At 36.3% G+C, this 23,385-nt stretch overlaps 1 protein-coding gene across 3 annotated transcripts in view; it reads right to left on the bottom strand.

Moving 5' to 3' along the window:
- Positions 1 to 23,385, bottom strand: part of LOC111142649 (phosphatidylinositol 3-kinase catalytic subunit type 3) — a 143,760-nt gene that overhangs the window by 9,763 nt on the left and 110,612 nt on the right. For 2 of the 3 annotated variants that reach the window (XM_022495965.1, XM_022495966.1), the window contains 3 exons: positions 17,282 to 17,450; positions 9,660 to 9,750; positions 822 to 947 (listed from right to left, as the gene is read on the bottom strand). In XM_022495965.1, coding sequence (XP_022351673.1) covers positions 822 to 947; positions 9,660 to 9,750; positions 17,282 to 17,450 — 386 coding nt within the window. Of the gene's footprint in view, positions 1 to 821; positions 948 to 9,659; positions 9,751 to 17,281; positions 17,451 to 23,385 lie in introns of those variants that run through there. The other variant, XM_022495967.1, reaches the window with a different exon arrangement.

The raw sequence follows: 23,385 nt of genomic DNA, 5'->3' as shown, positions 1-23,385 counted from the left end.
GTCAAATAAGTAAATAAAATCTTGAACAAAAAATTTTAGTAGTCAGAAAATGACATAAAAGGATAATTAAAGAAATGGTTAAACTACAAAAGAAACGTTAAACTGAAAAGGCTTAGTGACAGTAGTACTGGGTGAGGAAGAAGGCAAAGTAGACAGGCGATTAGTAAAATTAGATGATTAGTAAAATTATTAACAGAATAAGCAAAGTCAGGAAGGAGTATGCAAGAAGAAGAGTGTGAGTGTGTGGGAGGGAAAGAGGCCTAATTTTTCTGTTTGCTTACCATTTTCATAATCATCCTCATTAGGAAATTCATAATAAAACCAGGTTTTAAACCTGGGGTTTACCATCACAGGCTAGTGTGAAAAGGTCTCCCTCAGACATCTGCATGCAAGATTCTACTAACAGTAAGTCTACAGATAGACTTTTTCAGTGTGTGGTATGCACTACTTTTCTCAGCTTCTATACTCCTTTCCTAGCACTTCTCCGTTTGTCAAAACGCAACAAGAGTTCAAGTCTCACTTGCCAAGGCCTCTGCTAGACTCAAGATCATTCTCAAGAAAGATTTACAATCACCACCGACTACAAAGGACAAATACCTATGCCGATACTCCACAGTCCAGTTAACAACCATGAAAATTTAAGTGGGATGATTCAGAGTTAATAATGTATGCAACACATTCACATCAGCTGGCTGATGTCAAAAAGTCTTGACAAAACGCAGAGAAGACATCACTAGCAGGAGAAAAGCATGACTCCCTGAGGACTCTGGGGTAGGACACAGAGAAGCTAAGATCAATTGCACTGCCTTCAGAGAACTTACCTGGGCAAACTTGTGAATCTGTTCTACCACTGCAGCAAAGAGAGCATGGACACTTTCGTCAATCAGACTCTGCATGTAATGCACCGCCTCTTCATCAGACAGGTCCAGTCGGAATTTATCCTGAACCTATGAGGTCACAATAAGTTAGTCTTTTGAATGAAAAAAAAAGGACTCAATTTAAAGAGACAGCATCAGATTGATATAGATGTTGTTACAATATATTATGACCTATTTCCATGACAAAGAAGTAATCCATAACTTACAAGAAGTTCTGAATATTATTATTCTTTTGAGTGAAGTTTATTGTTTTTGCTATATGCTCTTTAATCACCCTTTCTTTGTTGGTTGTTAGATATTTTTTTAAGAAAAAATAAACAGTAAACATGATTCTGCCAGGTGCTGCAGATATAAGAAAATAAACATAAATTGTTCTTTTAATTCAAAAGTGTGCTTTATTTTCTTGCATTTTTTTTTTCTCAAGTTTTATTTATTTAAATAATCTCTACACCCCAGGTGGGGCTTGAACGCACTACTGAGACCAGAGTCCTATGCTCTACTGACTGAGCCAGCTAGGGGCCCCCATTTTTTTTTTCTTTGCACTTCAAAGCTAGAACTACTGTATAAAATTTAAAATGAGGCATATTTGTTAATAATCTCCTTCACTTTATCCCTGTTACTTATTATTAAATGGATATACTAAGGTGAGATTATAGTAATATTCTCCCACACCGTTTCAATGCCTCTACAAGAACAGGAATCATGTCAATCACTGGCAAAATTAAGATATTCCAGAATGCCTCCTTTCCTGCAGCAATTCCTTATACTTCTGCCAAGAACTACTTCAATTGGTCTGCAATTTCCAAAGAGAGAAAAATTTTCCTTTATTTCATATTTAAAGTTACAGTTGACTCCCAATAACAATAACTAGAATTTTTATAAGAATAACTAGAAAAATTAGTAGAGACATACATGAGAATGGTTCCTAAAAAATAAAAGCCAATGTAATTGAATGACTACTCTGTACAAAACACTTCACATGCAGTATTTCACCTGACTCTGAGGTAGACAGTATCTCTACCTCTAAGATGCAGAAACAAAGGCAGAGAGAGTTTATGAAGCCAACCAACCCAGAGCCCCTTCCTTCACCGATGGCAAGGGTCTCCTGCTGCCAGACAATCTCATGCCACCGCACATAACCATTATAACTCTACCCCTTTCTCCTTTTGTAAGTGACCCAAATATACTTTTGAAAAAGCAGGTAAGGAGAAAATGTCTCTATGCAAATAAAAAGTAGTCACATTTAGTACTTCCTTTTAAGTACAGAATTTAACTACTAGGAAACTAAGAAGGACACAGTAGGACAACCCACGGCCCTGATTCGTACTTATTTCTTCACTAGCTTGGAAGTATGCCAGATGATCCAACAGCTCTGCAGCTTCGGGATGGGGAAGTAAAAAAGATGTGGATAAAAAAGATGTGTCCTTCACTAAAAAGTGAAGGACAGTTCAATGGAGGGATGTCTTAAGGAATATCTTGAATGAACTAGCTCTCCCACTTCTGAATCCCAATGGTGTATCAGTTCCTTGAGTTTAATCCTTTATTTTCTTTGATTTAAGATGTCTGATAATGGGGCGCCTGGGTGGCTCAGCAGGTTAAAGCCTCTGCCTTCGGCTCAGGCCATGATCCCAGGGTCCTGGGATTGAGCCCCACATCGGGCTCTCTGCTCAGCAGGGAGCCTGCTTCCCTTCCTCTCTCTCTGCCTGCCTCTCTGCCTACTTGTGATCTCTGTCTGTCAAATAAATAAATAAAATCTTAAAAAAAAAAAAGATGTCTGACAAGTCTGGAACTATTTTTAAGGACACGAAAAACTATAGGGCAGGAAAATCAAAGCTTTAGCTTAATTTGTCAAAACGTACATGCTTCTATAAGTGCTGCAACACAGACTATATGTATTTTGCATAGAATATTTATATTTATATTTCATATTTACCAAATATGAAAAAACCATCCTTAACTGCATATAAATGGCTGATTTGGCATCATATATACTGACCAGGCTACTTGTTACTGTCCCATAGATCCTTAAGGTTCTAATCCTTTTCTTCAAGCTACCTTCTCTCTGCTCTTCAGGTTATAGTTTAAGGTCTATTCATGTGTGTGCACACACGCACACACACACACACACACACACAGAGTCTAACATTCCAATTAGTACTAAATATTAAATTTTGTCTTTAATAGCATTTTGATGTATATTCTTCTTGCATCCACATTCTCAGATGTGTAGAGCTATGCCCCATACAAAATCCTGCAACACATTTCTAGACTAAACTATACTGTCTTTCCTAAGGAACACAGAGATTTCATTTATACGTAATCTTTACCCACTCTTTGTCTTTCAAAGCTCAAAATACATCATTACAAGACTAATTTAACATTCATTAATAAAGAAGACTCTTGCTTAAAATAATTTAGTGTTTAGCATCTCTGAAATAAGAGTAACTTTCATTAAAACAATAAAGCAGACATTCCCTATTAAATATTTTTAATTCCAATTAGAATTTTAAATTTTTTCCTTGTACTCATTTCCTAATAATTTAATCACAGAAGTGATTACAACAAAGGAAAAATTTTCACTCATCAGAGAAAAAGGAAGAGTTTTAATGTAAACATTATTTCCTTGCTGAGTTCATTTGATTATATGAGCTGCAACAGAACAAAAAAATTCCATTACTTGAATAAAAACCAGAATTTAAAATAAAGAATAAGGGGTGCCTGGGTGGTTCAGTTGGTTAAGGGTCTGCCTTTGGCTCAGGTCACGATCCCCGGGTCCTGGGATCAAGCCCCGCATTGGGCTCCCTGCTCAGCAGGAAGCCTGCTTCTCCCTCTTCCACTCCCCTTGCTTGTGTTGTCTCTCTCTCTGTCAAATAAATAAAATCTTAAAAAAAAAAAAAAAGAAAAATTATAAAAAGTGAACCCCTATCCAACTACTGCTAAAAGAGAATTAATGCTATAATTGTTTGTAATAAGACACAGGACTAGTTGAGAAAAATAAAACCTCCGTTACAAAAATTAAATGTGCATGGATGTTACGGCTTGTGTTTTTTTAATTTTTAATTTCATTTTTTAAGAGTTCTTTAAAATTAACATATAATGTATTATTTGTTTCAGAGGTACAGGTCTGTGACTCATCAGTCTTACACAACACACAGTGCTCACCACAACACATACACTACCCGATGTCCATCTCCCAGCCACCTCTTCCCTCCAATGGATTGTATGTTTTAATAAACAAACTTTGTAGGCACCAAAGGTAATTAAATTTTATAGTTCATTTGAAAGAGATCTTCACACAATTTGTAGCTGCTTGTAATATATATGTTTGTTTTAAAGTTTAGTCAAAAATCAATTAGAGAGGGGTGTTTGGGTGGCTCAGTCAGTTAAGCATCTGTCTTTCGGTCAGGTCATGGTCCCAGGGCCTGGGGATCAAGCTCAGCATCTGCTCCCTGCTCAGTGGGAAGTCTGCTTCTCTCACCCTCTCCTTCTGCCTCTCCCCCTGCTCATGCTCTCTCACTCTCAAATAAATAAATAAAATTAAAAAAAAAAAATCAGAGAAAGAACACATCCATTTATTCTTCAACACAAAATAGTATTACCTCATTAAATTACTATGAATAAATTCATTACCACAGTTTAAAAGATTTCCTTATTACTGATTTAAAGAAAACAAAAATGAAAAAGCACTATCAAGTAGTTATGTTTATCCATTGAACTATTCTATTTCTCTCCCTCACCCCATTTTTTTTAATAGAGATTCACCTATATCAGAAGCTAGGCAAATTTAAAACTCTCTGAAGATAGGCAATTGTCTTATCAATACACTCTCCCTAGTAACAAAGTTAATAATATGCTAGGAAATACAAGTTTTCTTTTCTTTTTCTTTTTTTTTAATCATTTTTTAAAATTTATTTTCAGCATAACAGTATTCATTGTTTTTGTACCACACCCAGTGCTCCATGCAATCCGTGCCCTAATACCCACCACCTGGTTCCCCCAACCTCTTCAAACCCTTCAGGTTGTTTTTTCAGAGTCCATAGTCTCTCATTGTTCACCTCCCCTTCCAATTTCCCCCAACTCCCTTCTCCTAACTCCCCATGTCCTCTATGTTATTTGTTATGCTCCACAAATAAGTGAAACCATATGATACATGACTCTCTCTGCTTGACTTATTTCACTCAGCATAATCTCTTCCACTCCCGTCCATGTTGCTACAAAAGTTGGGTATTCATCCTTTCTGATGGAGGCATAATACTCCATAGTGTATATGGACCACATCTTCCTTATCCATTCGTCCGTTGAAGATCATCCTGGTTCTTTCCACAGTTTGGCAACTGTGGCCATTGCTGCTATAAACATTGGGGTACAGATGGCCCTTCTTTTCACTACATCTGTATCTTTGGGATAAATATCCAGTAGTGCAATTGCAGGGTCATAGGGAAGTTCTATTTTTAATTTCTTGAGGAATCTCCACACTGTTCTCCAAAGAGGCTGCACCAACTTGCATTCCCACCAACAGTGTAAGAGGGTTCCCCTTTCTCCACATCCCCTCCGACACATGTTGCTTCCTGTCTTGCTAATTTTGGCCATTCTAACTGGTATAAGGTGATATCTCAATGTGGTTTTAATTTGAATCTCCCTAATGGCTAGTGATGATGAACATTTTTTCATGTGTCTGATAGCCACTTGTATGTCTTCATTGGAGAAGTGTCTGTTCATATCTTCTGCCCATTTTTTGATATGATTATCTGTTTTGTGTGTGTTGAGTTTGAGGAGTTCTTTATAGATCCTGGATATCAATCTTTTGTCTGTACTGTCATTTGCAAATATCTTCTCTCATAAAAACAGACACATAGACCAGTGGAACAGAGTAGAGAGCCCAGATATGGACCCTCAACTCTATGATCAGTTAATCTTCGACAAAACAGGAAAAAATATACAGTGGAAAAAAGACAGTCTCTTCAATAAATGGTGCTGGGAAAACTGGGCAGCTATATGTAGAAGAACGAAACTCGTCCATTCTCTTACACCATACACAAAGATAAACTCAAAATGGATAAAAGACCTCAACGTGAGACAGGAATCCATCAGAATCCTAGAGGAGAACATAGGCAGTAATCTCTTCGATATCAGCCACAGCAACTTCTTTCAAGATATGTCTCCAAAGGCAAAGGAAACAAAAGCCAAAATAAACTTTTGGGACTTCATCAAAATCAAAAGCTTCTGCACAGCAAAGGAAACAGTCAAGAAAACAAAGAGGCAACCCACAGAATGGGAGAAGATATTTGCAAATGACAGTACAGACAAAAGATTAATATTCTTTTCTTTTTTTAACTGAAGTATAGTCAACATACAATGTTACGTTAGTTTCCGAATACATAGGTTTCTTATCTCAAATATTTTAACTTCCCTTTATTCACTAGGACAATCGACAGGAGTTGACTAAAAAGTTTTATCCATACCACATGTTCATAAGATATCTCCTTTTCATTTATTCAGAAAAAACTGACACACCCTACTTCGTGAGCCTTTCCTGGCCACAAATTTTAAAATTTCCAAAATCAATGTCAACTCAACATTTCATTTTCCTTCCTCTTTCATTTATTTTTTCTCTAAACACTAATCATGATTATTATGTTATATATTTTATTCATTTTACCCTGTTTCTTTTCTGTTTCCCTTATTAGAAGGTAAGCTCCATGAATGCAGAAAACTTTTATTATTACTATAACTCAAGCACTAAGAGAGTGCTTGACACTTAGTAAATAGCTAAATAAATACTACTAAGTATTTATCAAAGTAAGTAAGTAAATCTTTAAAAAAAGAAAAAAACTAGTATGATCTATTTGCTCATTTTTGGAAATTAGTCTTCGACCATGCTTTAATTATACTAGTATATACCACTCTGCTTTTATTAATATGCATTATTTTTATTAGACTACTTGGGTAACTTTGTTCTAAATTATTAAAAGGATTCAAGCAACTTTTGTGGAAGCTTCCTATAGCACAAAGAAAAGAGCAGTACACTAACCTACTACTACCAGGTACTTAATGTTTGTGATCCATGATCATATGTTTTAAATTGTGATCCCACCTCATATTTTTGGGCAATTGTGTTTTCTAAGAAATAAATAAGTCTGATTTTAAAAATATCATGTATTCCATATGTAAGTATTCAATTTTCGAAAAATTAAAACAAAACTGATATATAATAAATTAAGTTATGGAGACAAGAAAATATTGTTGTACTTCGTTATGATTACTCAAGTAATTTAAATAATCTGAACTTCTCTCAGCCTCAAATATGCTACCTTATTTCCGTAGTTGGTTTTCATTCATGAGGTCAACACAAAAATTTTCCAAGTGGTAAGACTCTGAAGTAATGTTAGCAACTATGATTTCAACAAGGTATAAAAATCTGTACCTTTTTTTAAAGATTTTATTTATTTATTTGACAGAGATCACAAGTAGAAAGAGAGGCAGGCAGAGAAAGTGGGGGAAGCAGGCTCCATGCTGAGCAGAGAGCCTGATGCGGGGCTCAATCCCAGGACCCTGGGATCATGACCTGAACCGAAAGCAGAGGCTTTAACCCACTGAGCCACCCAGGTGCCCCTAAAATCAGTAATTTTCTAAAAGAGAAACAGAAATAGAACAAAAGATCTAATAAGAACAACATAAGTTAACTAGCAGAAGAAACTGGAAGTCTGAATTTAACAAATACCACTAGAGAACTTTCATAATTGACTTCTGAACTCGAGTGAAATCAGGAAAAAGTGACTATATGACCAAAGATAAATGGATTTAAAGTACACATCAAAAAACAAGTCCTAAATAAATCAATGCAAAAAAAGGGGGGGGCAACAATATTTGGAATCTAGTACACCTATTAATTAGTCCATCTGGGCTGCTATAACAAGGGAAATTTTCATCAACCAATTATATTTCTCGATGAAATGAGCTTTAGTCAATAAATAAAAAATAAATGACAAAAGGAAGTCATGCTAAAAACCAGTGTGATAACTAGTCTATTTCCTGTGGGGAGAAGGGAGTTTATTGAAACAGTGCTTGCTGGATAAAATAATAAGTGAAGTCTTAAAAAGAGCATAATTTTCTTAAATGGCTCAACAATGAAGTATTTCCATTAAAACCCCCTCTCAAGATTTGTGATAGACTTATAAAACTAGGTAAAAGAGTTTCTTATTTGTTTGCAATGGTGTGAATACTTGTGCTCCTTTCCCCCCAAATACATGTTGAAATACTAATGCCCAATGTGAAAGATACTAGGGTAGAGCCTTGGGAGGTGCTTAGGTCATAGAGTGGAACCCTTAAAGAGATCCCATAGAGCTCCCTAGGACTTCTGCCAGCTGAAGATACAAGAAATCTTCAACCCAAAGAGGGCTCTCACCTGACCACACTGGCACCCTGATCTTGAACTCCTAGATTCCAAAACTATAAGAAATAAATTTCTGTTGTTTATAGGTCATCCATTCTCTGGTACTTTCTTAAAGCAGCCCAAACGGACTAAGACAATGTTCAATCTCCAGAGAAATCTTTTTTCTTTTTAAAGATTTTATTTATTTATTTGACAGAGAGAGAGAGAGATCACAAGCAGGCAGTGAGGCAGGCAGAGAGAGAGGGGGAAGCAGGCTCCCCACTGAGCAGACAGCCCAATGCGGGGCTCAATCCTAGGACCTCGAGACCATGACCTGAGCCGAAGGCAGAGGCTTAACCCACTGAGCCACCCAGGCGCCCCAGATGAATTTTTAAAATAATGTTCAGAGTCTACTATGTCAGAAGTTAGAGCTTTTTGGTCCCAATTATTACTTTCATCCCCCATAGAGACTCTATCTCTGAGACTGCTACTGTCCTTTAGTAATTATATATTTCTGCAAGGCAAAAATCTATACTATCTTTTAAGTTCAATACTGATAATCACACTGATATTGAAGATCATCTTATGTTATCTTTGAATTTTAAAAAAATCCTTTCAGAGGGCAAGTACTATGATGAACACTGGGTGTTATATTCAATAATGAATAATGAACATCACATCAAAAACTAATGATGTAGTATACCTTGGTTAATTGACTTTAAATTAAAAAATTAAAAAAAATAAAAAATTTAAAAAGTACTTTCTACTTATCACCTCCTACCCCACCTCCCCCACCAAATCAGAGAATCAGAAGCTAATTCAGACAAAAATCTTCAAATCCGCTGCCCTTTCTCCCATCTCTTGTTAGAATTCATGATACAACAACTCTGAATCACTGTTCATCTACACGAAGACTATCCTTTTTTCTTTTCCTTGTAGGCCAAGTTAAAAGGCAGGTCTCTACTCTGCTGACACAGTAAGAAACCCCTGTAACCAAGGATATGGATGGGAAAGATAAAGAATGGGTTTTTTCCTCCTAGTTAGAACTATAATAGTTTGTCTTTGATCTTTAGCATAGGAGCGTAGGAGTGCCAGGAATCAAATATCCTATCAGGAGTATTAAAGAAGAACTAGAAAAAAAGAGCAAGAGTAGTAGTAGTAAGCTTTCTCTGTAGATACAATGACCTAGTCATGTGACTGTGGGTATGAACAGAACTGGCTTGACTGCAGGGACAGGAGAGACTGGTACATTCTGGAAGGTGAAAAAATTATATAAAATGTTTCTTTCTTAATTTATGTTACTTAAGAGTCTAGAGTCAGGGACATCAAGGGGAAATCGATTATTAAAATCTTAACATCCTTTATATATGAAAAGTAGACTATGATACCTAACAATGTATAAAAATTACCTTTTTCACAGTTTTATCTGGTTCAAGAGCAATATCTGGAATGTTTGCATCCACCATCAGGGAAAACAAGTTCAAAATCAGGTTAGAATACCTAAAGCAGAATGGGAAAGAAAAAAAAAAATAGTAATGCGTTATTTCTGCAGTTCTTTCTCCTGCCAAGCATACTCCTAGAAGTAGTTGTACTTGGATCTTTATGATGACTCCTACAGAATATAGAATGTGCCATTGTCAGCTGTCTCACTGAAAAGCCAGCCTTAAAGAAGTATCTTATTCTGGGATGTAGGATATAATGCCCTTTCTAGGTTCTACACTATGGGATACACTTTTGGAGTAGCCATCTAATGGCATTCTTTTCATTTTTACAGTAAGGATATTCTTTTTAGGAGAAATCTAAGGAGAATCCACTTTATATCTAATTAACATTTACTAAACACTGGAGATCTGTCTTTGCTAGATGATGTTAAGAATCTGCTACCTTAAGACTACCTCAGCATGTCATGGCTAAAGGAATGAAAGAGCTAAACAGTCATCTCACTAATCATTCAGGAATATTTCCCCAGGGATATTAATCACCATCTTGAACTACAGTGGCTTATCTGGATATAAGCAATCCTAAATGAAGGATACTCTACTATACTAAGGATAGGCTAAGTATATAAATAATATCATCTCTGGACTATGCTGGTTCCTATAGAAACTAAAGGTTTATCCTCACCAGTCCTCAAACTCTTCCACCTCCTCTCCCTCTAGAAAGAATGGTATTATTCCAAATGCTCATTTCCAGAGGTGAAACCTTGTGGGGGAACGTGTAAGTGTATACTGGGGACAATTCACCTCCTCCTTCAAAACCCTCTTTCCTTAGAGAGTTATAATTTTTCTGGATGGCCCTTTCTTAGCACTGTAGTGATAAAAGACATTCAAGTTTGACTTTGGGGATGGAGGTGAGCAAATGAAGCTTTGTTTTTATGTAATAAAGCCTTTTAGCTGATCTGAGTAAAAGTTTCAACAAGTACCTTGCATGTCTCCTCTAGGGATGGAGGTTGGGCATTAGGTGATACAGCACCTTTACTCTAGCCATCTACTTATCCACTATATAAAAAGGTACAACTTTATACCTGAAAACTAGTTACTACTGAACTATAATGATAATGGAACCTGCAGACAAAAATGATTATTCATACAAACTTCAAATTACCTATTTTATCAATATTTTTGAATTTTATATTGTCCATAAAAATCAAGAAGAACTGTAAGTGGAAAAAAAAAAAAGAGGGACTATAATGAAATCTTATACCTTGAAGTCATCTCCTAATCAAATTAGGATAACTCACTTAGACTGGTACAGTAATAGCTAAACAGCCTTAACTTAGCTTTAAGTTATTCATTTCCTTAAGGGAATTTATTTTAAAAAAAGCACTATCACAGATGTCATTCCATTTCTACTCATACAATAATTGTGTTTATTCAACCAACAAATATTTACTGAGTATTCACTCTATACATTGTTTGAGGCACAAGGGATATAGTGGTAAACTGAACCAACAAGGTCCCTACATCCATGAAGTTTACATTTTGGAAGAGAATGGGGACTCACAAAATAAAATGATAAAACAACATAATTTCATACCTGACTGACTGATAAAAAGATTTTTAAAAAAAGGAAAACTCAGGGAAATGGGTCACAGATTGATAGGTTAGGGAGAAGAACCATCTTAAGCAGGTATGATTTTATTCTAAATGAGCTGGGAAGCAGCAACTGAGCGTAAAGTTCAGAGTGACACACTCAGATATACATTTTTGTTTTCTCTTTTTCAGGGGAAATATGAACACACTCCCCTACTACCACAAATTATGCACTCGAGTTTCCCACATTTGGGGGAATTGCAGGGGTAAGCATATCCAGAGTGCAATGAGTAAGGCTTGCTGTAGGAAAATCATCTTCGTGATCATGGTATCTCCCCTGCCAGGTAAGTAGGAGATGTATTAAAAGCTCGCATTGGCCATCTTGTGGGAATGGAGAATGGAGGTAGGGAAACTATTATACTGATATCTAGGTAGAAAAGAAACAATATAGATGTTTCCAGGTTGTACTTTGGAAATGGAGTGGAAGACAGTTGTTGATGGTTTCAATGGAGCAGGGGAGAGAGGGCAGAGGAAATGAATATCACCAAGGATTCAACCTAAGCAATGGAAAACTACTGTTGTTCACCACAATAAGAAAGAGAATGAAGAAAGAGCAGAATTTGGGACAGGGAATCAGTAATATTCTGTTTTAGACATAGAGAGTTTGAAGTGCCTACCAGATTCTTAGTCAGGATGTCAAGTATACAGAGAACTAGAGGGATTACCAGGGATGATGGCATCAGTTCAAAACATTGGCATCTGGATCCTAATTAAAGTCACAATTCTGCATAAAAATGGTGAAAGAGAGTTTGGGGGGAAAATGATCTAGAACAAAAAGATTTATACTCACAATGGAACTTCTAGACAGTTGAATATGTAAAGGTCAGAGAGAAGAGGGAAGAAATCAGTAAAGCAGAAGTAGCCAGCAAGGCAAAAAGAAAAGGAGCAGGTTACACCAAATCTAAGAAAGGTTTTCAGGAACAAAGGAGTGCTCAACTGTGTCAAAGATGCTAGGAAGCAAAGTGGCCACTAGATTTGGTTTAGGTAACTGTTTATCTTGATAAAATTAGTTTTAATAGCAGAGTAAGGCTAGAAGTCTTCCTGGAGAAGGCTGAAGGAAGAAAAGGAGCCAAATTAGTAGAGACAGTGAGAACAGATCTTTTTAAAGCAGATGGGCTGTGAAAGAGAATAAAGAATTGGGCAGGAGTACAATGTCTAGTAATACTCCTGTGTTACTAGACGCCAGTGGCACTTACCTAGTTTGACAACCAAAACTGTCTCCAGACATTGCAAAATGTGCTTTGGGGGAAAGGGAAGTGTAAAAGAGCTCCGGCTGAGAACCACTATTGAAAACCAATGGTGATGGAGTGCCTGGGTGGCTCAGTCATTAAGCGTCTGCCTTCCGCTCAGGTCATGGTCCCAGGGTACCAGGATGGAGCCCCACATTGGGCCCCCTGCTCCATAAGAAGCCTGTTCTCCCTCTCCCACTCCCTCTGCTTGTGTTCCCTCTCTCACTGTCTCTCTATCAAATAAATAAATAAATAAAATCTTTTTTAAAAATGGTGAGAATACCATGAATGCTGGCTTTTCTTTAGTGACATACAGCTGATGCACTGTAGGAAAAAGAAGACACACAGTTCTGATTAGAGATAAAGTATCAGCAGGTGAGGTTACAGGACTGGATAAAAATGTGCAAGAAAGTTCAGAGAAGGGCAGTGATCATAGTTTGAGGCCATAAAATTCAGTGGGGAAAGGAGAAAAGTGAGATTGTAAGGCAGATTTTATATGGTGGAAGGGTGGCAAGACTTGGATGTATGAGGTTGCAGAATTCCAGGAATGACTATAATGCAAAAATAAGCTGTAAGAATAAAAGAGGTTGGTCAGAGAGTGGAAAGCTTGTGATTGAAATTTTGGAGGGTTACGTTAATGGTACTGATGAGAAGGAGTGGACAAGTTTGGCTCTACATGAGGAGAAGAAGGCCCCCAGAGGTCAGGTCGTGGTTGGAGCACGCAACATATGAATGGTGAAGTCACAGCAGTAGTCATGAAGAAGGCAATATAAGTTTTCAAGGAACAGAGGGTGATGGAGAGATACATGATAGGTAGCAGTGGGGAGGATATCTGTTGGTGTGATCTCACGGTGTGTGTGCTTATGCTTTTCTTTAAGCAAGCAAGGAAAGAAGTGGTTTGGAAGTTGCAATAGAGAGCATGGAAGGCACCAAGCTTTGAGACGTGTAGGATACGGAAACCAAGAAGAACCACTTGAAGGGCTGCAAGGACCATGGCATCAGCAGAGTATAGCCAGCTGCTATGTATTACATCATGAAAAAAATATGCTTTCAATGAACCCGCAATTATTTGCATTCTACTCTTTTGACTACACAGGTTTTCCCAATATTGCCATAAGGGAATCTCAGGAATATATCACAGGGTAGATTCACACAGTAACACAGGGAGGGGGAAACAAGGCTCAATTTTGAAAGAGATATTTCAGAGGTTCTCAAAACAGGTTGTCCATTAGACTCACCTGGGAGCTTCTTAAAAATATCAATGCCAGGGTGCTAGGGTGGCTCATTGGGTTAAGCCACTGCCTGCACCTCAGGTCATGATCTCAGGATCCTGGGATCAAGCCCCGCATCGGGCTCTCTGCTCAGCAGGGAGCCTGCTTCCCTCCCAGCTCTCTCTGCCTGCCTCTCTGCCTACTTGTGATCTCTGTCAAATAAATAAATAAAATCTTTGGAAAGGAAAATATATCAATGCCCTAGCCCAATCCCAGACCAAGTAAATCTGATGGGTCTCAAAACTATTTTTCCCCCTGAAGTTCCCCCAGGTAATTCTAGTGGGCAGCCAGGATCTATGATAAAATGTTTGCCTTCATGGAAGCATATGTGTGTTTCTTTTTTAAAAGGCAAACATTAATGTTTTCTGGAGTATCTGTTGGTTTTAATTAAGCCACCCACGCTGCTATTATTGTAGCAAATGAAAACAAAATGTAAATAAATATAAAATGGGATATTCCATAAGAAGCTTAAACATCCAATTATTTTGTAGAAAATCTGTCACTACCTTAACTGAATTAATCTTTTACATCTGTTGCTATGAAGCTGAATTTTCCATTTAAGATAGCACACATGACCCCCCAAAAGAAAGTATATGTATTAAATAGTATAGTCATTCAATATTCTACACAGAAAAATAGATTTAAAGTTTACTAGACATCTTTAAAACCTTATCAAAAGAAAATATAAGGTCATCTAAAGATGGTCTAAATTGTTCAATGAAAACCTTCAATGCTAGAAAGAGAGATGCATTTAAGCACATCAAGTGAGGTTTCCTATAGTGTTCCAGGGGTCTATTTCCCCTACAATATAACCACTTTGCATGTAACAAATATCAAAGAAGAATCCTACAAAAAAGATTTATTTAGTAAGTGTAGTACTTCAAGGAGGGAGAAAAATGAACATAATGATGAAAGGAAGTATGATCAATAAAGTCACGCCTATTTGGTAACTATGCAAACATTCTCAGACAATGTAAGAACTTTACTTGATACAGTCAAATGCATTCCTAATTTCAGTATTTTTACTGGAAAACTTAGGTTGTCTTTGTATCCTAAGTGTATTAATGTTTGGTATATACGTGGGTTAAGAGAAGGAGTTACGTTTTCCTTGAACACTTAAAATGTTTTAGCATTACTCTTGCCATGAAACAGTATTCAAAACCAAATTTACCAATAATTGGTGTGTTAGGTATTGATTAATGAAAGAGATGACAATGTATTCTGTTACATGAAAATCAGAACACCATAAAATGTATTGTGACATCTACACAATTGTAATCATTCATAAGTTAGTTTAAAAGGAACTGCTCTGGTTACAAGGTCCAATGTTAGTGAACGATTTCCTGCTGCAGAAAATGATCAACCATCCACAAGAACCATGAAAAGAAGGTGGTTTGTCATACCTACAAATCCTAATTTTTAAAAAATGCCAACTAACCTTAGCTCTAAACACAGTTTTAAGTATCAGGTTAACTCTTACAGTATAAAGGCAAGTCTTTACTAACAGATCCATGTTCTAAAAAACAGTATTAAGAAATTAATGTTGGGGGCATAAGTGTCCAACTCTTGATTTCTGCTCAGGTAGTGATCTCAGGGTCCTGAGATCAAGCCCCACATCAGGCTCTGTGCTCAGCATGGAGTCTGCTTGAGATTCTCTCTCTCTCCTTTTGCCCCTCCCCACCACACTCTCTCCTTCTAAAATAAATAAAATCTTTTAAAAAATTGAAAGTATGAAAAATAAATGTAGATTAAAAGATTAGGGTCCAGTTGATCTTAACCAAAGTACAGTGAAATTTTAAAAAATAAAAAAGCAGTTTTCATGAAGACTTAACATAAAACTATTTAGATTAATCTCTGTGATTTTTCTTAGTAGTGATGAAAGTTAACTTTGGCTTCACATTAATAACCTGCCTGTTTTTTCATTCTACTGAATTGCTACTAATCCATTATCAATGACAGTTTATAAAGCACATTGTTTTCCTTCTGCTTTCAGTAAGATAGAGCATCTTTGACATTTCTCTAGTTTTCATATCATTCTGTCTGTCTTGCCACTGAGAATGCCATGGTTCCATCTAGTTTTCAGTAGGCTTTGACTATTTTAAATTAAATTTTCCAGATATTAAAGTGGAACTCTGATCTCATTTCTCTGAAAGTGCTTCTGCATCAACAGACAAATCAAAGAGCACTGATCTCATTATTCTTTCAGCATCTGTGGTAAGTAAAACTGAGTCACTCTGCCACCTAAAGGATAAATAGTGCGGCTGTTTGTAACATGCACGTCAGAGTTCTTGACACATGGTACAGACTGAGTTAACAGTGAAGGCCTAATGAGTCACTGCGGAGACGAAATCTGATTAATAGAGGACAGCCATTCTCCTAGGACAAGCAGCATCAATATCACCCAGGAACATAACCTCACCCCAGGTATGAGGCAGAAATTCTGGGGGTTCTCATTTAATAAACTCACAAAGTGTCTATGTTCTAACCACTGCATGAGTAAGTGAGGTTACAAAGACACAAGACAGAGCTGACGTGCACAGGCAACTTCCTGTCTACTAGTTACATATTTTCACTGGGAAGAGGTGAAAGAAGGTGTGTGTCCTGGGCTGGGAGTTTCCGCATAGTTAAGTTGGGTAAAGTGATCCTGCCATTTTTGACTAATGACTGGAGCCATGTCCTAAATTTAACAAATGTGACTTACTTTTTTTTCCTGATGATATATGTTAAGTCCTAAGTAAACTAGGATGAAGAAAGCAGAGATGGAGTGGCATTGGAGAAAGAAGAAAGGACAGAGAAAAATAAACTTTTTTCCTTTAGCAGGATGACTGATGAGGTGCTAAAAGACACAAAATCATATGTAACATTTATTCTTCCATCATTTAACAAACTTCTAAATGTTCCTTAAGAGCAACTGAAACTAAGGCTGATAAAGTTACTACAGAACAAAAATGAATGGATTAGTATCACTTTAAATAAACTAAATGCTTCATTCTGTGATAAAGAAGTAGGAAGAGAGCTTGGGAGAAGGAAAAGAACTCAACATCGTGATTATAATCCTTCAAGACTGGCTTCAGGGAGATGTGAATGGTTATGAAGCTTCTTTATCTTTTCTCCATCCCAACAACATCAAAGTATACAGAGTATATTTTACTAAAATGATTTTAGCCCACTGATTTTGAAGCCTCCATGTTTGCCTAATCTTATGTAATGTTAGCTTCCTATTTGGTGGCATTTAGCAATCAAATAATTAGTGGGAAAGAAAGCAATTCTTTTTTCTTTTGCTATCAGTTTATCAAAATAGATACCAACTGTGCATTAAGAAATACTCTGCCTGTGTCATTCTGGAAAAGAGTGATGCTAAAGAATGTATGCATTTGAACAACTCCTTTTCTTGCTCTATGAAATGAATTTATTCTTTATGTCAAGCAAATCAACTTACCTTCGAAGGTGGAGAAAAGCCGTGTAACACTGTTTACGGAACTCTTGGTACTGCTCACTCTGGGTGCCCCCCATTCCTTCTACCATTTCTTTATTCAGCTTCATTGGAGGAGGAAGAGGCTTCGGATCCCGACCCAAAATATATCCGAAGTCTATGTGGAAGAGTTTGCCTGGATGTTGATAAGAAACTCATTTGTTTCCAGAAATATCTTTAAAAACTGAGAAGGGGATATATCATTTAACTGGTATAAACAGTGTCTTTTGATAAAGAATATTAATTCATGATGAAGTCTATTAAATTGTTTAATCCTCTAAACCCAGGCTTAGAAGTGGTCTTCAGAGCATTTTGCAGTTCATTTTAACTTACATTTATTTAGATGAAACTACAGTTAAAATAATCTCAGGGTAATATTAATTTATATTCCACTTTTAGATCTTCAGAACCAAAGACAGCGAAAGGCTAGATAACTTTTAAAGATATTAGCAGAAATCAGTATCTTGTAACAAATTTCTTATGCTGAAGTTTTACACAAATTCCATTCATAAGCAGAAGACCTCTTCTTTTAAGTATTCCTGAAATGAATCCTTTATCACTATTCCCCTTACCAAAACAAAACAAAATCCCCCAAATTTCAAAATTATATTCTTAGCTTCATCTGAACCATTTTTAACTAACCCATGTCACTTGATGGCTGCAGACTAGGAAGCCGCAGTATTTATGTCTGCTGAAAGCGGACGACAGACGCAGTGCCCATGATGACAAACCCTAGGACAGTTACCTAAACCCACAGACAAGATATATAATAAGAATGTGACCGATCATTCACTTTAGAGAATGACTCATCATTTGAATTCATAAAGCATCCTGTGACTTACAAGTAGGTAAAAAAGATGCATATATTTTAACAGAAAAAAGTAGCTCCCTGGATCCTACGACCCAAGCTCTATCAAGGAAAGGATTTATGCCTGTTTTGTGTATCCCCAGCCTCAGAATAGTTTCTGGCACACAGTACGCACTCACTGTTGAATGAAGGAATTAATTCACTTAAAAAGCCAGCCAAGGGTGCCTGGGTGGCTCAGCCATTAGGCATCTGCCGGCCTGGGTCATGCTCCCAGGTTCCTGGGATCGAGCCCCCAAGTCGGGCTCCCTGATCCATGGAGAGCCTGCTTCTCCCTCTCCCACTCCCCCTGCTTGTGTTCCCTCTCTTGGCATCTCTCTCTGCATCAAATAAAAAAATAAAATCTTAAAAAAATAAAAGCTAGCCAAAAAATTTCCCTCATGCAATCTGCCCACTCTTATTTGTCTTGTAATACATTATGTGACCTATTTTATGTGAAAACCTATCCTCCATCATGTATTTGGGAAGCTCAGGTATCCGCCCCCTGCCTCTTCAAGGGTAGCAGCCAAAAACTTTCCTTCTTCAAGTACATGTACTAAGTTTGGGTAAACTTTTGGCATCTTGCAAAATATTTTTATATATCAATTCTACCATTAACATGTTAGCTAAACTCTCTACCTCTTGCTCTGAGCATTATTACTATTATCTTTGAATGTTATACTCCATCTTTAGGTCACTGTTGGAAATAGAAAACAATGAGGGGCATAGAATGACTCCAGGTGTGGCCACGAAGTCCCAGGTGAACAGTGATGCACTGGGATGTGGTGTAACTGCTCTTTAGTACAACAGACACTTTCATGTTTCACTTGATCAGGTATGTGACCCTGACAAAGCACCTTAATGTTTCTAAGCCTCACTTTCTAAACTGCAAAATAGGTGATTACTGTTAATTACCTTATAAGACAGAAGTAAGAGATAATACATTTAATATTTAGCACAGTACCAGATACACAGTAAATGGTCTACATGTCTGCTGTCATTGTAACTATTTCCAAATAAGCTATAGATGAGTGTGTCGAGCAAAATAACTAAAATACCTCAATTAAATCAAGAATGATTACATCCATAGCCTTGTCCCATTTTGGAAGCTATGACCCCTGAGGAAAAAAATCATTTTAATCTGAATGTAAAGCCAAAGCTATCTAATATCTATTTAATAAGATAAATTAAGCTACTTAATATCTAATGGCCAGGTCTTTTAAAGGTGCTTACAAATGTTTATCTTAAATACTTCAAATACCACTTAAAAAAATTTTTTTTAAATACTAAACTCTGTTCAAAAATAAATATTAACTACCATCTTAAAGATGTTTAAAATATACTGAATTGGTATTTATGTCCCTTATACCTGAGACCACATCTGCCAGGAATTAGTAAAATTAAATATTAAAGGGATAAGCAATCTTATTATTTGCAACTCTTCCCAGGCACTGTTCTTACAATGAAAAACTAAATAATACATTAAGTTGGAAATCCTATACAACGTTGAAAATGAGAAAGAACTTCAGATCTGCCAAGGCCAAGCAATAAAAAAAAAGTCCAAATGTAAGGCAACACTGATACCAAATTTAAGTAAAATTCATAGACACTGGTGCTATTTTCACACAACAGTAAAGAAAACTATGCTGAAAATGATCGGCAGTAGAGAGCAGACATTGTACTATATCTAGGACATGGAGCTCATATATAAAGAAAAAGAACAGTTTATACATGAATATGCATATTAACAAGTTTCCCAAGTTTTAAACACTATCATCACCCGGTTACGGAATAAGTGGCCATTATCAGTGCAACCACTGCACTGAAAACCAGTTTTCCATTTATCCATATCATCTCCTTGTCTTTTTTTTTTTTTTTTTAAACTTATACCAGGTTTAAAATGTTCTGTTCAAATTGGGGGAACTGATGGAAATCTCATAAGAACTTTTTAAACAAATGTTTATCTATCTAGTATAGTAAATGACAGCTAGGAGGTGAGGGGAGAAAGAATTACAATTAGATATAGAGAGTAAAGGACCTGCAGAGAATTGAAAAAGGGTGTTGTTTCCCCAAAAACAACAAGTAAAAGCTTAGTGAAATGGTTCCTCTAGCTCACACCGGGGCTACCTACAAGGCATCCATCTGGCACGCATCTGGTAAGAAGTTACTAGTGAGGCTTTTACCCCACCTATTCACATCAAAAGAGCTCAGCGAAGTGTGTAATGAAATTATATGTTCACTTAGCTTTTGCCCCAAACTAAACTCTTTCTGAATCATTAAGAGTCTTACAATCAAGAACCTTGCTTTATTTATTTTTGTAGAGCACTGAAACCTAGGATAATGCCTACCAAACAAAAGCACCCAGTGTGACTAGTTTGCATGTATTTAACCGATGATATCTCAATTTCACATTTACAGCTTAGACAACTTTTATAAACATTGTTAATACAAGAAATTTCCTTCTAGAAACCAGAGAGTTCTTGCAGGAAGTTGTTTTGTTTTAAAATTTTTGTATCTTTGTTTCCATGAACACCTACAAAAATTAACAGAGGCTGAATCTGGATCACCTAGATCCTTGCTACTTAGTACTATACTGTGATTTCACTGTTTTTGATTGGGTTGGTATTGAACAGCAAGGCTACTTCAATTGTTTCAGACTAACAGTAATAGAAGCAGAAGTGGTTGGTTATATCCTGAAAGTACATGACACCATCCTGAACAAAGGTTATAAAGTAGTTCAAGGAGAGAAAAGCTGTTTAAGCATATTCACATGGGAAACAATATTAACAGCACCTTGACCTCAAACTCACACTATACTATCTGCACCATATTCACCCTCTAAATGACAATTTAGTTTCAGCATTACTTCATCCATCACAATAATGTTGCTTGATCACATCTTGCTAGTCTGTAACATGATTTAATTTATAAATCTGTTTTTACCTTATAGTTAGAAGAATAGATGCATAAGAAGTTATTATCAGGTTTTATGTTGTACATAGTTTAGATTATAAAATGTAATTATAACACAACGGGTTTTACTTCTATTTAAAACAGTTCTGTGTATTACTCATGACTGAAAAACACCGTTTCTGAATTCCAAAATGTGCTTCAGAGGTCCCCAACCACAAATAAAATAGATTTTTGGAGAAATCCATAGACTTCACCAAATTCCCAAGGGAAGTCCATGATTCCAAAAAGATAAGAAACTACTTTTAGAGTAGGGAGTTTGATAATTGTAGGACTTACTGGGAAAGCTTCATCTCCTAATCCTTTGAAGTTCAAGGGAGTATGCGATCATTTAATTTTCCGTGATTTGGTAAAAAGTCCCTGATCAACTTCTGTTAAGGATTTCACTGCCTTCAACTAAACATGTATCCTCTGTTCCGCTAATCTAAGCTCTTCATTTTATGCTTTACTCTCACTCTGAGTTCCCATTTGTCTTCTACAAATTTGTTGGACAAATACCATTCTACCCTTCAAGACTTATAGAGATGAGAAGCTTATGATATTATAGGTACAGATAAACTTTCCTTGGTTTTGTTTAATTATCTAAATAATGTTTTGTTTTGGGGTACCTGAGTGGCTCAGTCTGTTAAGAGGCTGACTGCTGGTGTGGTCTCAGGTCATGATCTCAGGATCATGGGATCCCACCCCCTGCTGGGCTCCTTGCTTAGAGGGGAGTCTGCTTGAGGGATTTCTCTCCCTCTGCCCCTCCCCCAATCTGCACATGCTCTCTCTCTGAAATAAATGAATCTTAAAAAAAAAACCATGTTTTGTTACCAATATAATTTCTAATGATACTCCACACTTGAGCAGATAACTTATCTGACCTAACTTTGATTCAAAACTGATTTTTTAAAATAAATCATGCTATCCTAATATCAAACTGTATTAGCCATCACACAAGGCTTATTTAATGGGATCCATCTCTTAATAGGAAACCCAACTTCACTTTTCTCCATTTCACTACAGGCATTACTGGAACTCCAATGTCAGCTCTGCATCACTGCTTGCAAATGGAGAGCATCCTTCTTAGAAGAAAACTCTCAAAGAACAGGATTACTGCTTAATTATAAGGCATAAAAGATTCAGTATCTAACAATGAAATCATTATTATGCTTTGCAAGTTCAAAGAGTCATGTATTCTGAGAAGAGGCTATTAATGTTTTAAGGGAATTCATCCTTGCTGGTACCAAAGGGAATGGCTCTTTCAAACTTAATGTCTAAAGTGAAACTTGTAATGATTTTAAAAATGCACTTCATGAAATTTAAAAAAAAATGTTTAATTAAGAAGTTCAGAAAGTATGGATTTACTCAAATCTATTAACAAATCTATTAATCTTAAACAGTCAAGAGATAAAGTATACAGAAAACAAACTGAATGTTGATTGTAATTACCTCCTTTTGTCCTTGACTTGAAATACAAAGGGAGTAAGAGGTACTAATTAAGTTTCCTTGTTATCTAAATAAGTGACATTAACTTATTTCTAAAATTGTGGTTCAAAGCATTTGTAGTTCTTGGATTAAAGAGAACAGATACTGCTGAAATGAACAGTATTTCATAGGAGAGTTTTTTTTTTTTTAATTTCCCTTTTGTCTATCCAATAATTACAATCAATCTCAAAATTGTACTTATTTCATTTTTTTTACACCTCTGCTTAATCCTTCTACCTGACTCTCTTCTTCTGTTCCCCATAATCCAAACTCTATTTTTGAAAATCCTACACAATACTCAAATTGAAATATTCTTCCCTGCCACTCTACTTTATATTAAGTTCCCCACTCTTCAGTTTCTTTGCATACGACCTGACATTTTACTATTTTTCCACAAAATGCCTTTATTTCTTACATGAATGTTGTATTTTTCTTATGTGAATGTCTTAGCATGAAACCCAGGAAAAAAAGAAGGTGGTGAACCACCAACCACTTACAGATGCAATGGAAGCTGTATTTTTGGAATTAAAAATACTCCCTAAGCTACACTCCCAATACTCCTACTTAATAGTTAGTTAAGCCCTTACAATATCCTTAGTTAGAGCTATTTTCACTTACACAAAAGCATAGTAGTGATGAAATATTTTTCAGTTTTTCAGTTTTTGAGTAATGAAGAACAGTAAGACATACCTAAGTACAGATCAATACAAACATTCCAATTATCTGCTAAGTATTTCCTATAATTTTTTTCACATTCAACTGTTAAGATCTTAGGTTTCTTATGAATAGG

Source organism: Enhydra lutris, unplaced genomic scaffold, assembly GCF_002288905.1.
Source record: "Enhydra lutris kenyoni isolate GAN:26980312 unplaced genomic scaffold, ASM228890v2 scaffoldscaffold8, whole genome shotgun sequence".
Taxonomy (NCBI): domain Eukaryota; kingdom Metazoa; phylum Chordata; class Mammalia; order Carnivora; family Mustelidae; genus Enhydra; species Enhydra lutris.
The sequence above is the reverse complement of the archived record's forward strand: the minus strand, read 5'-3'. Positions and strand labels throughout refer to the sequence as shown.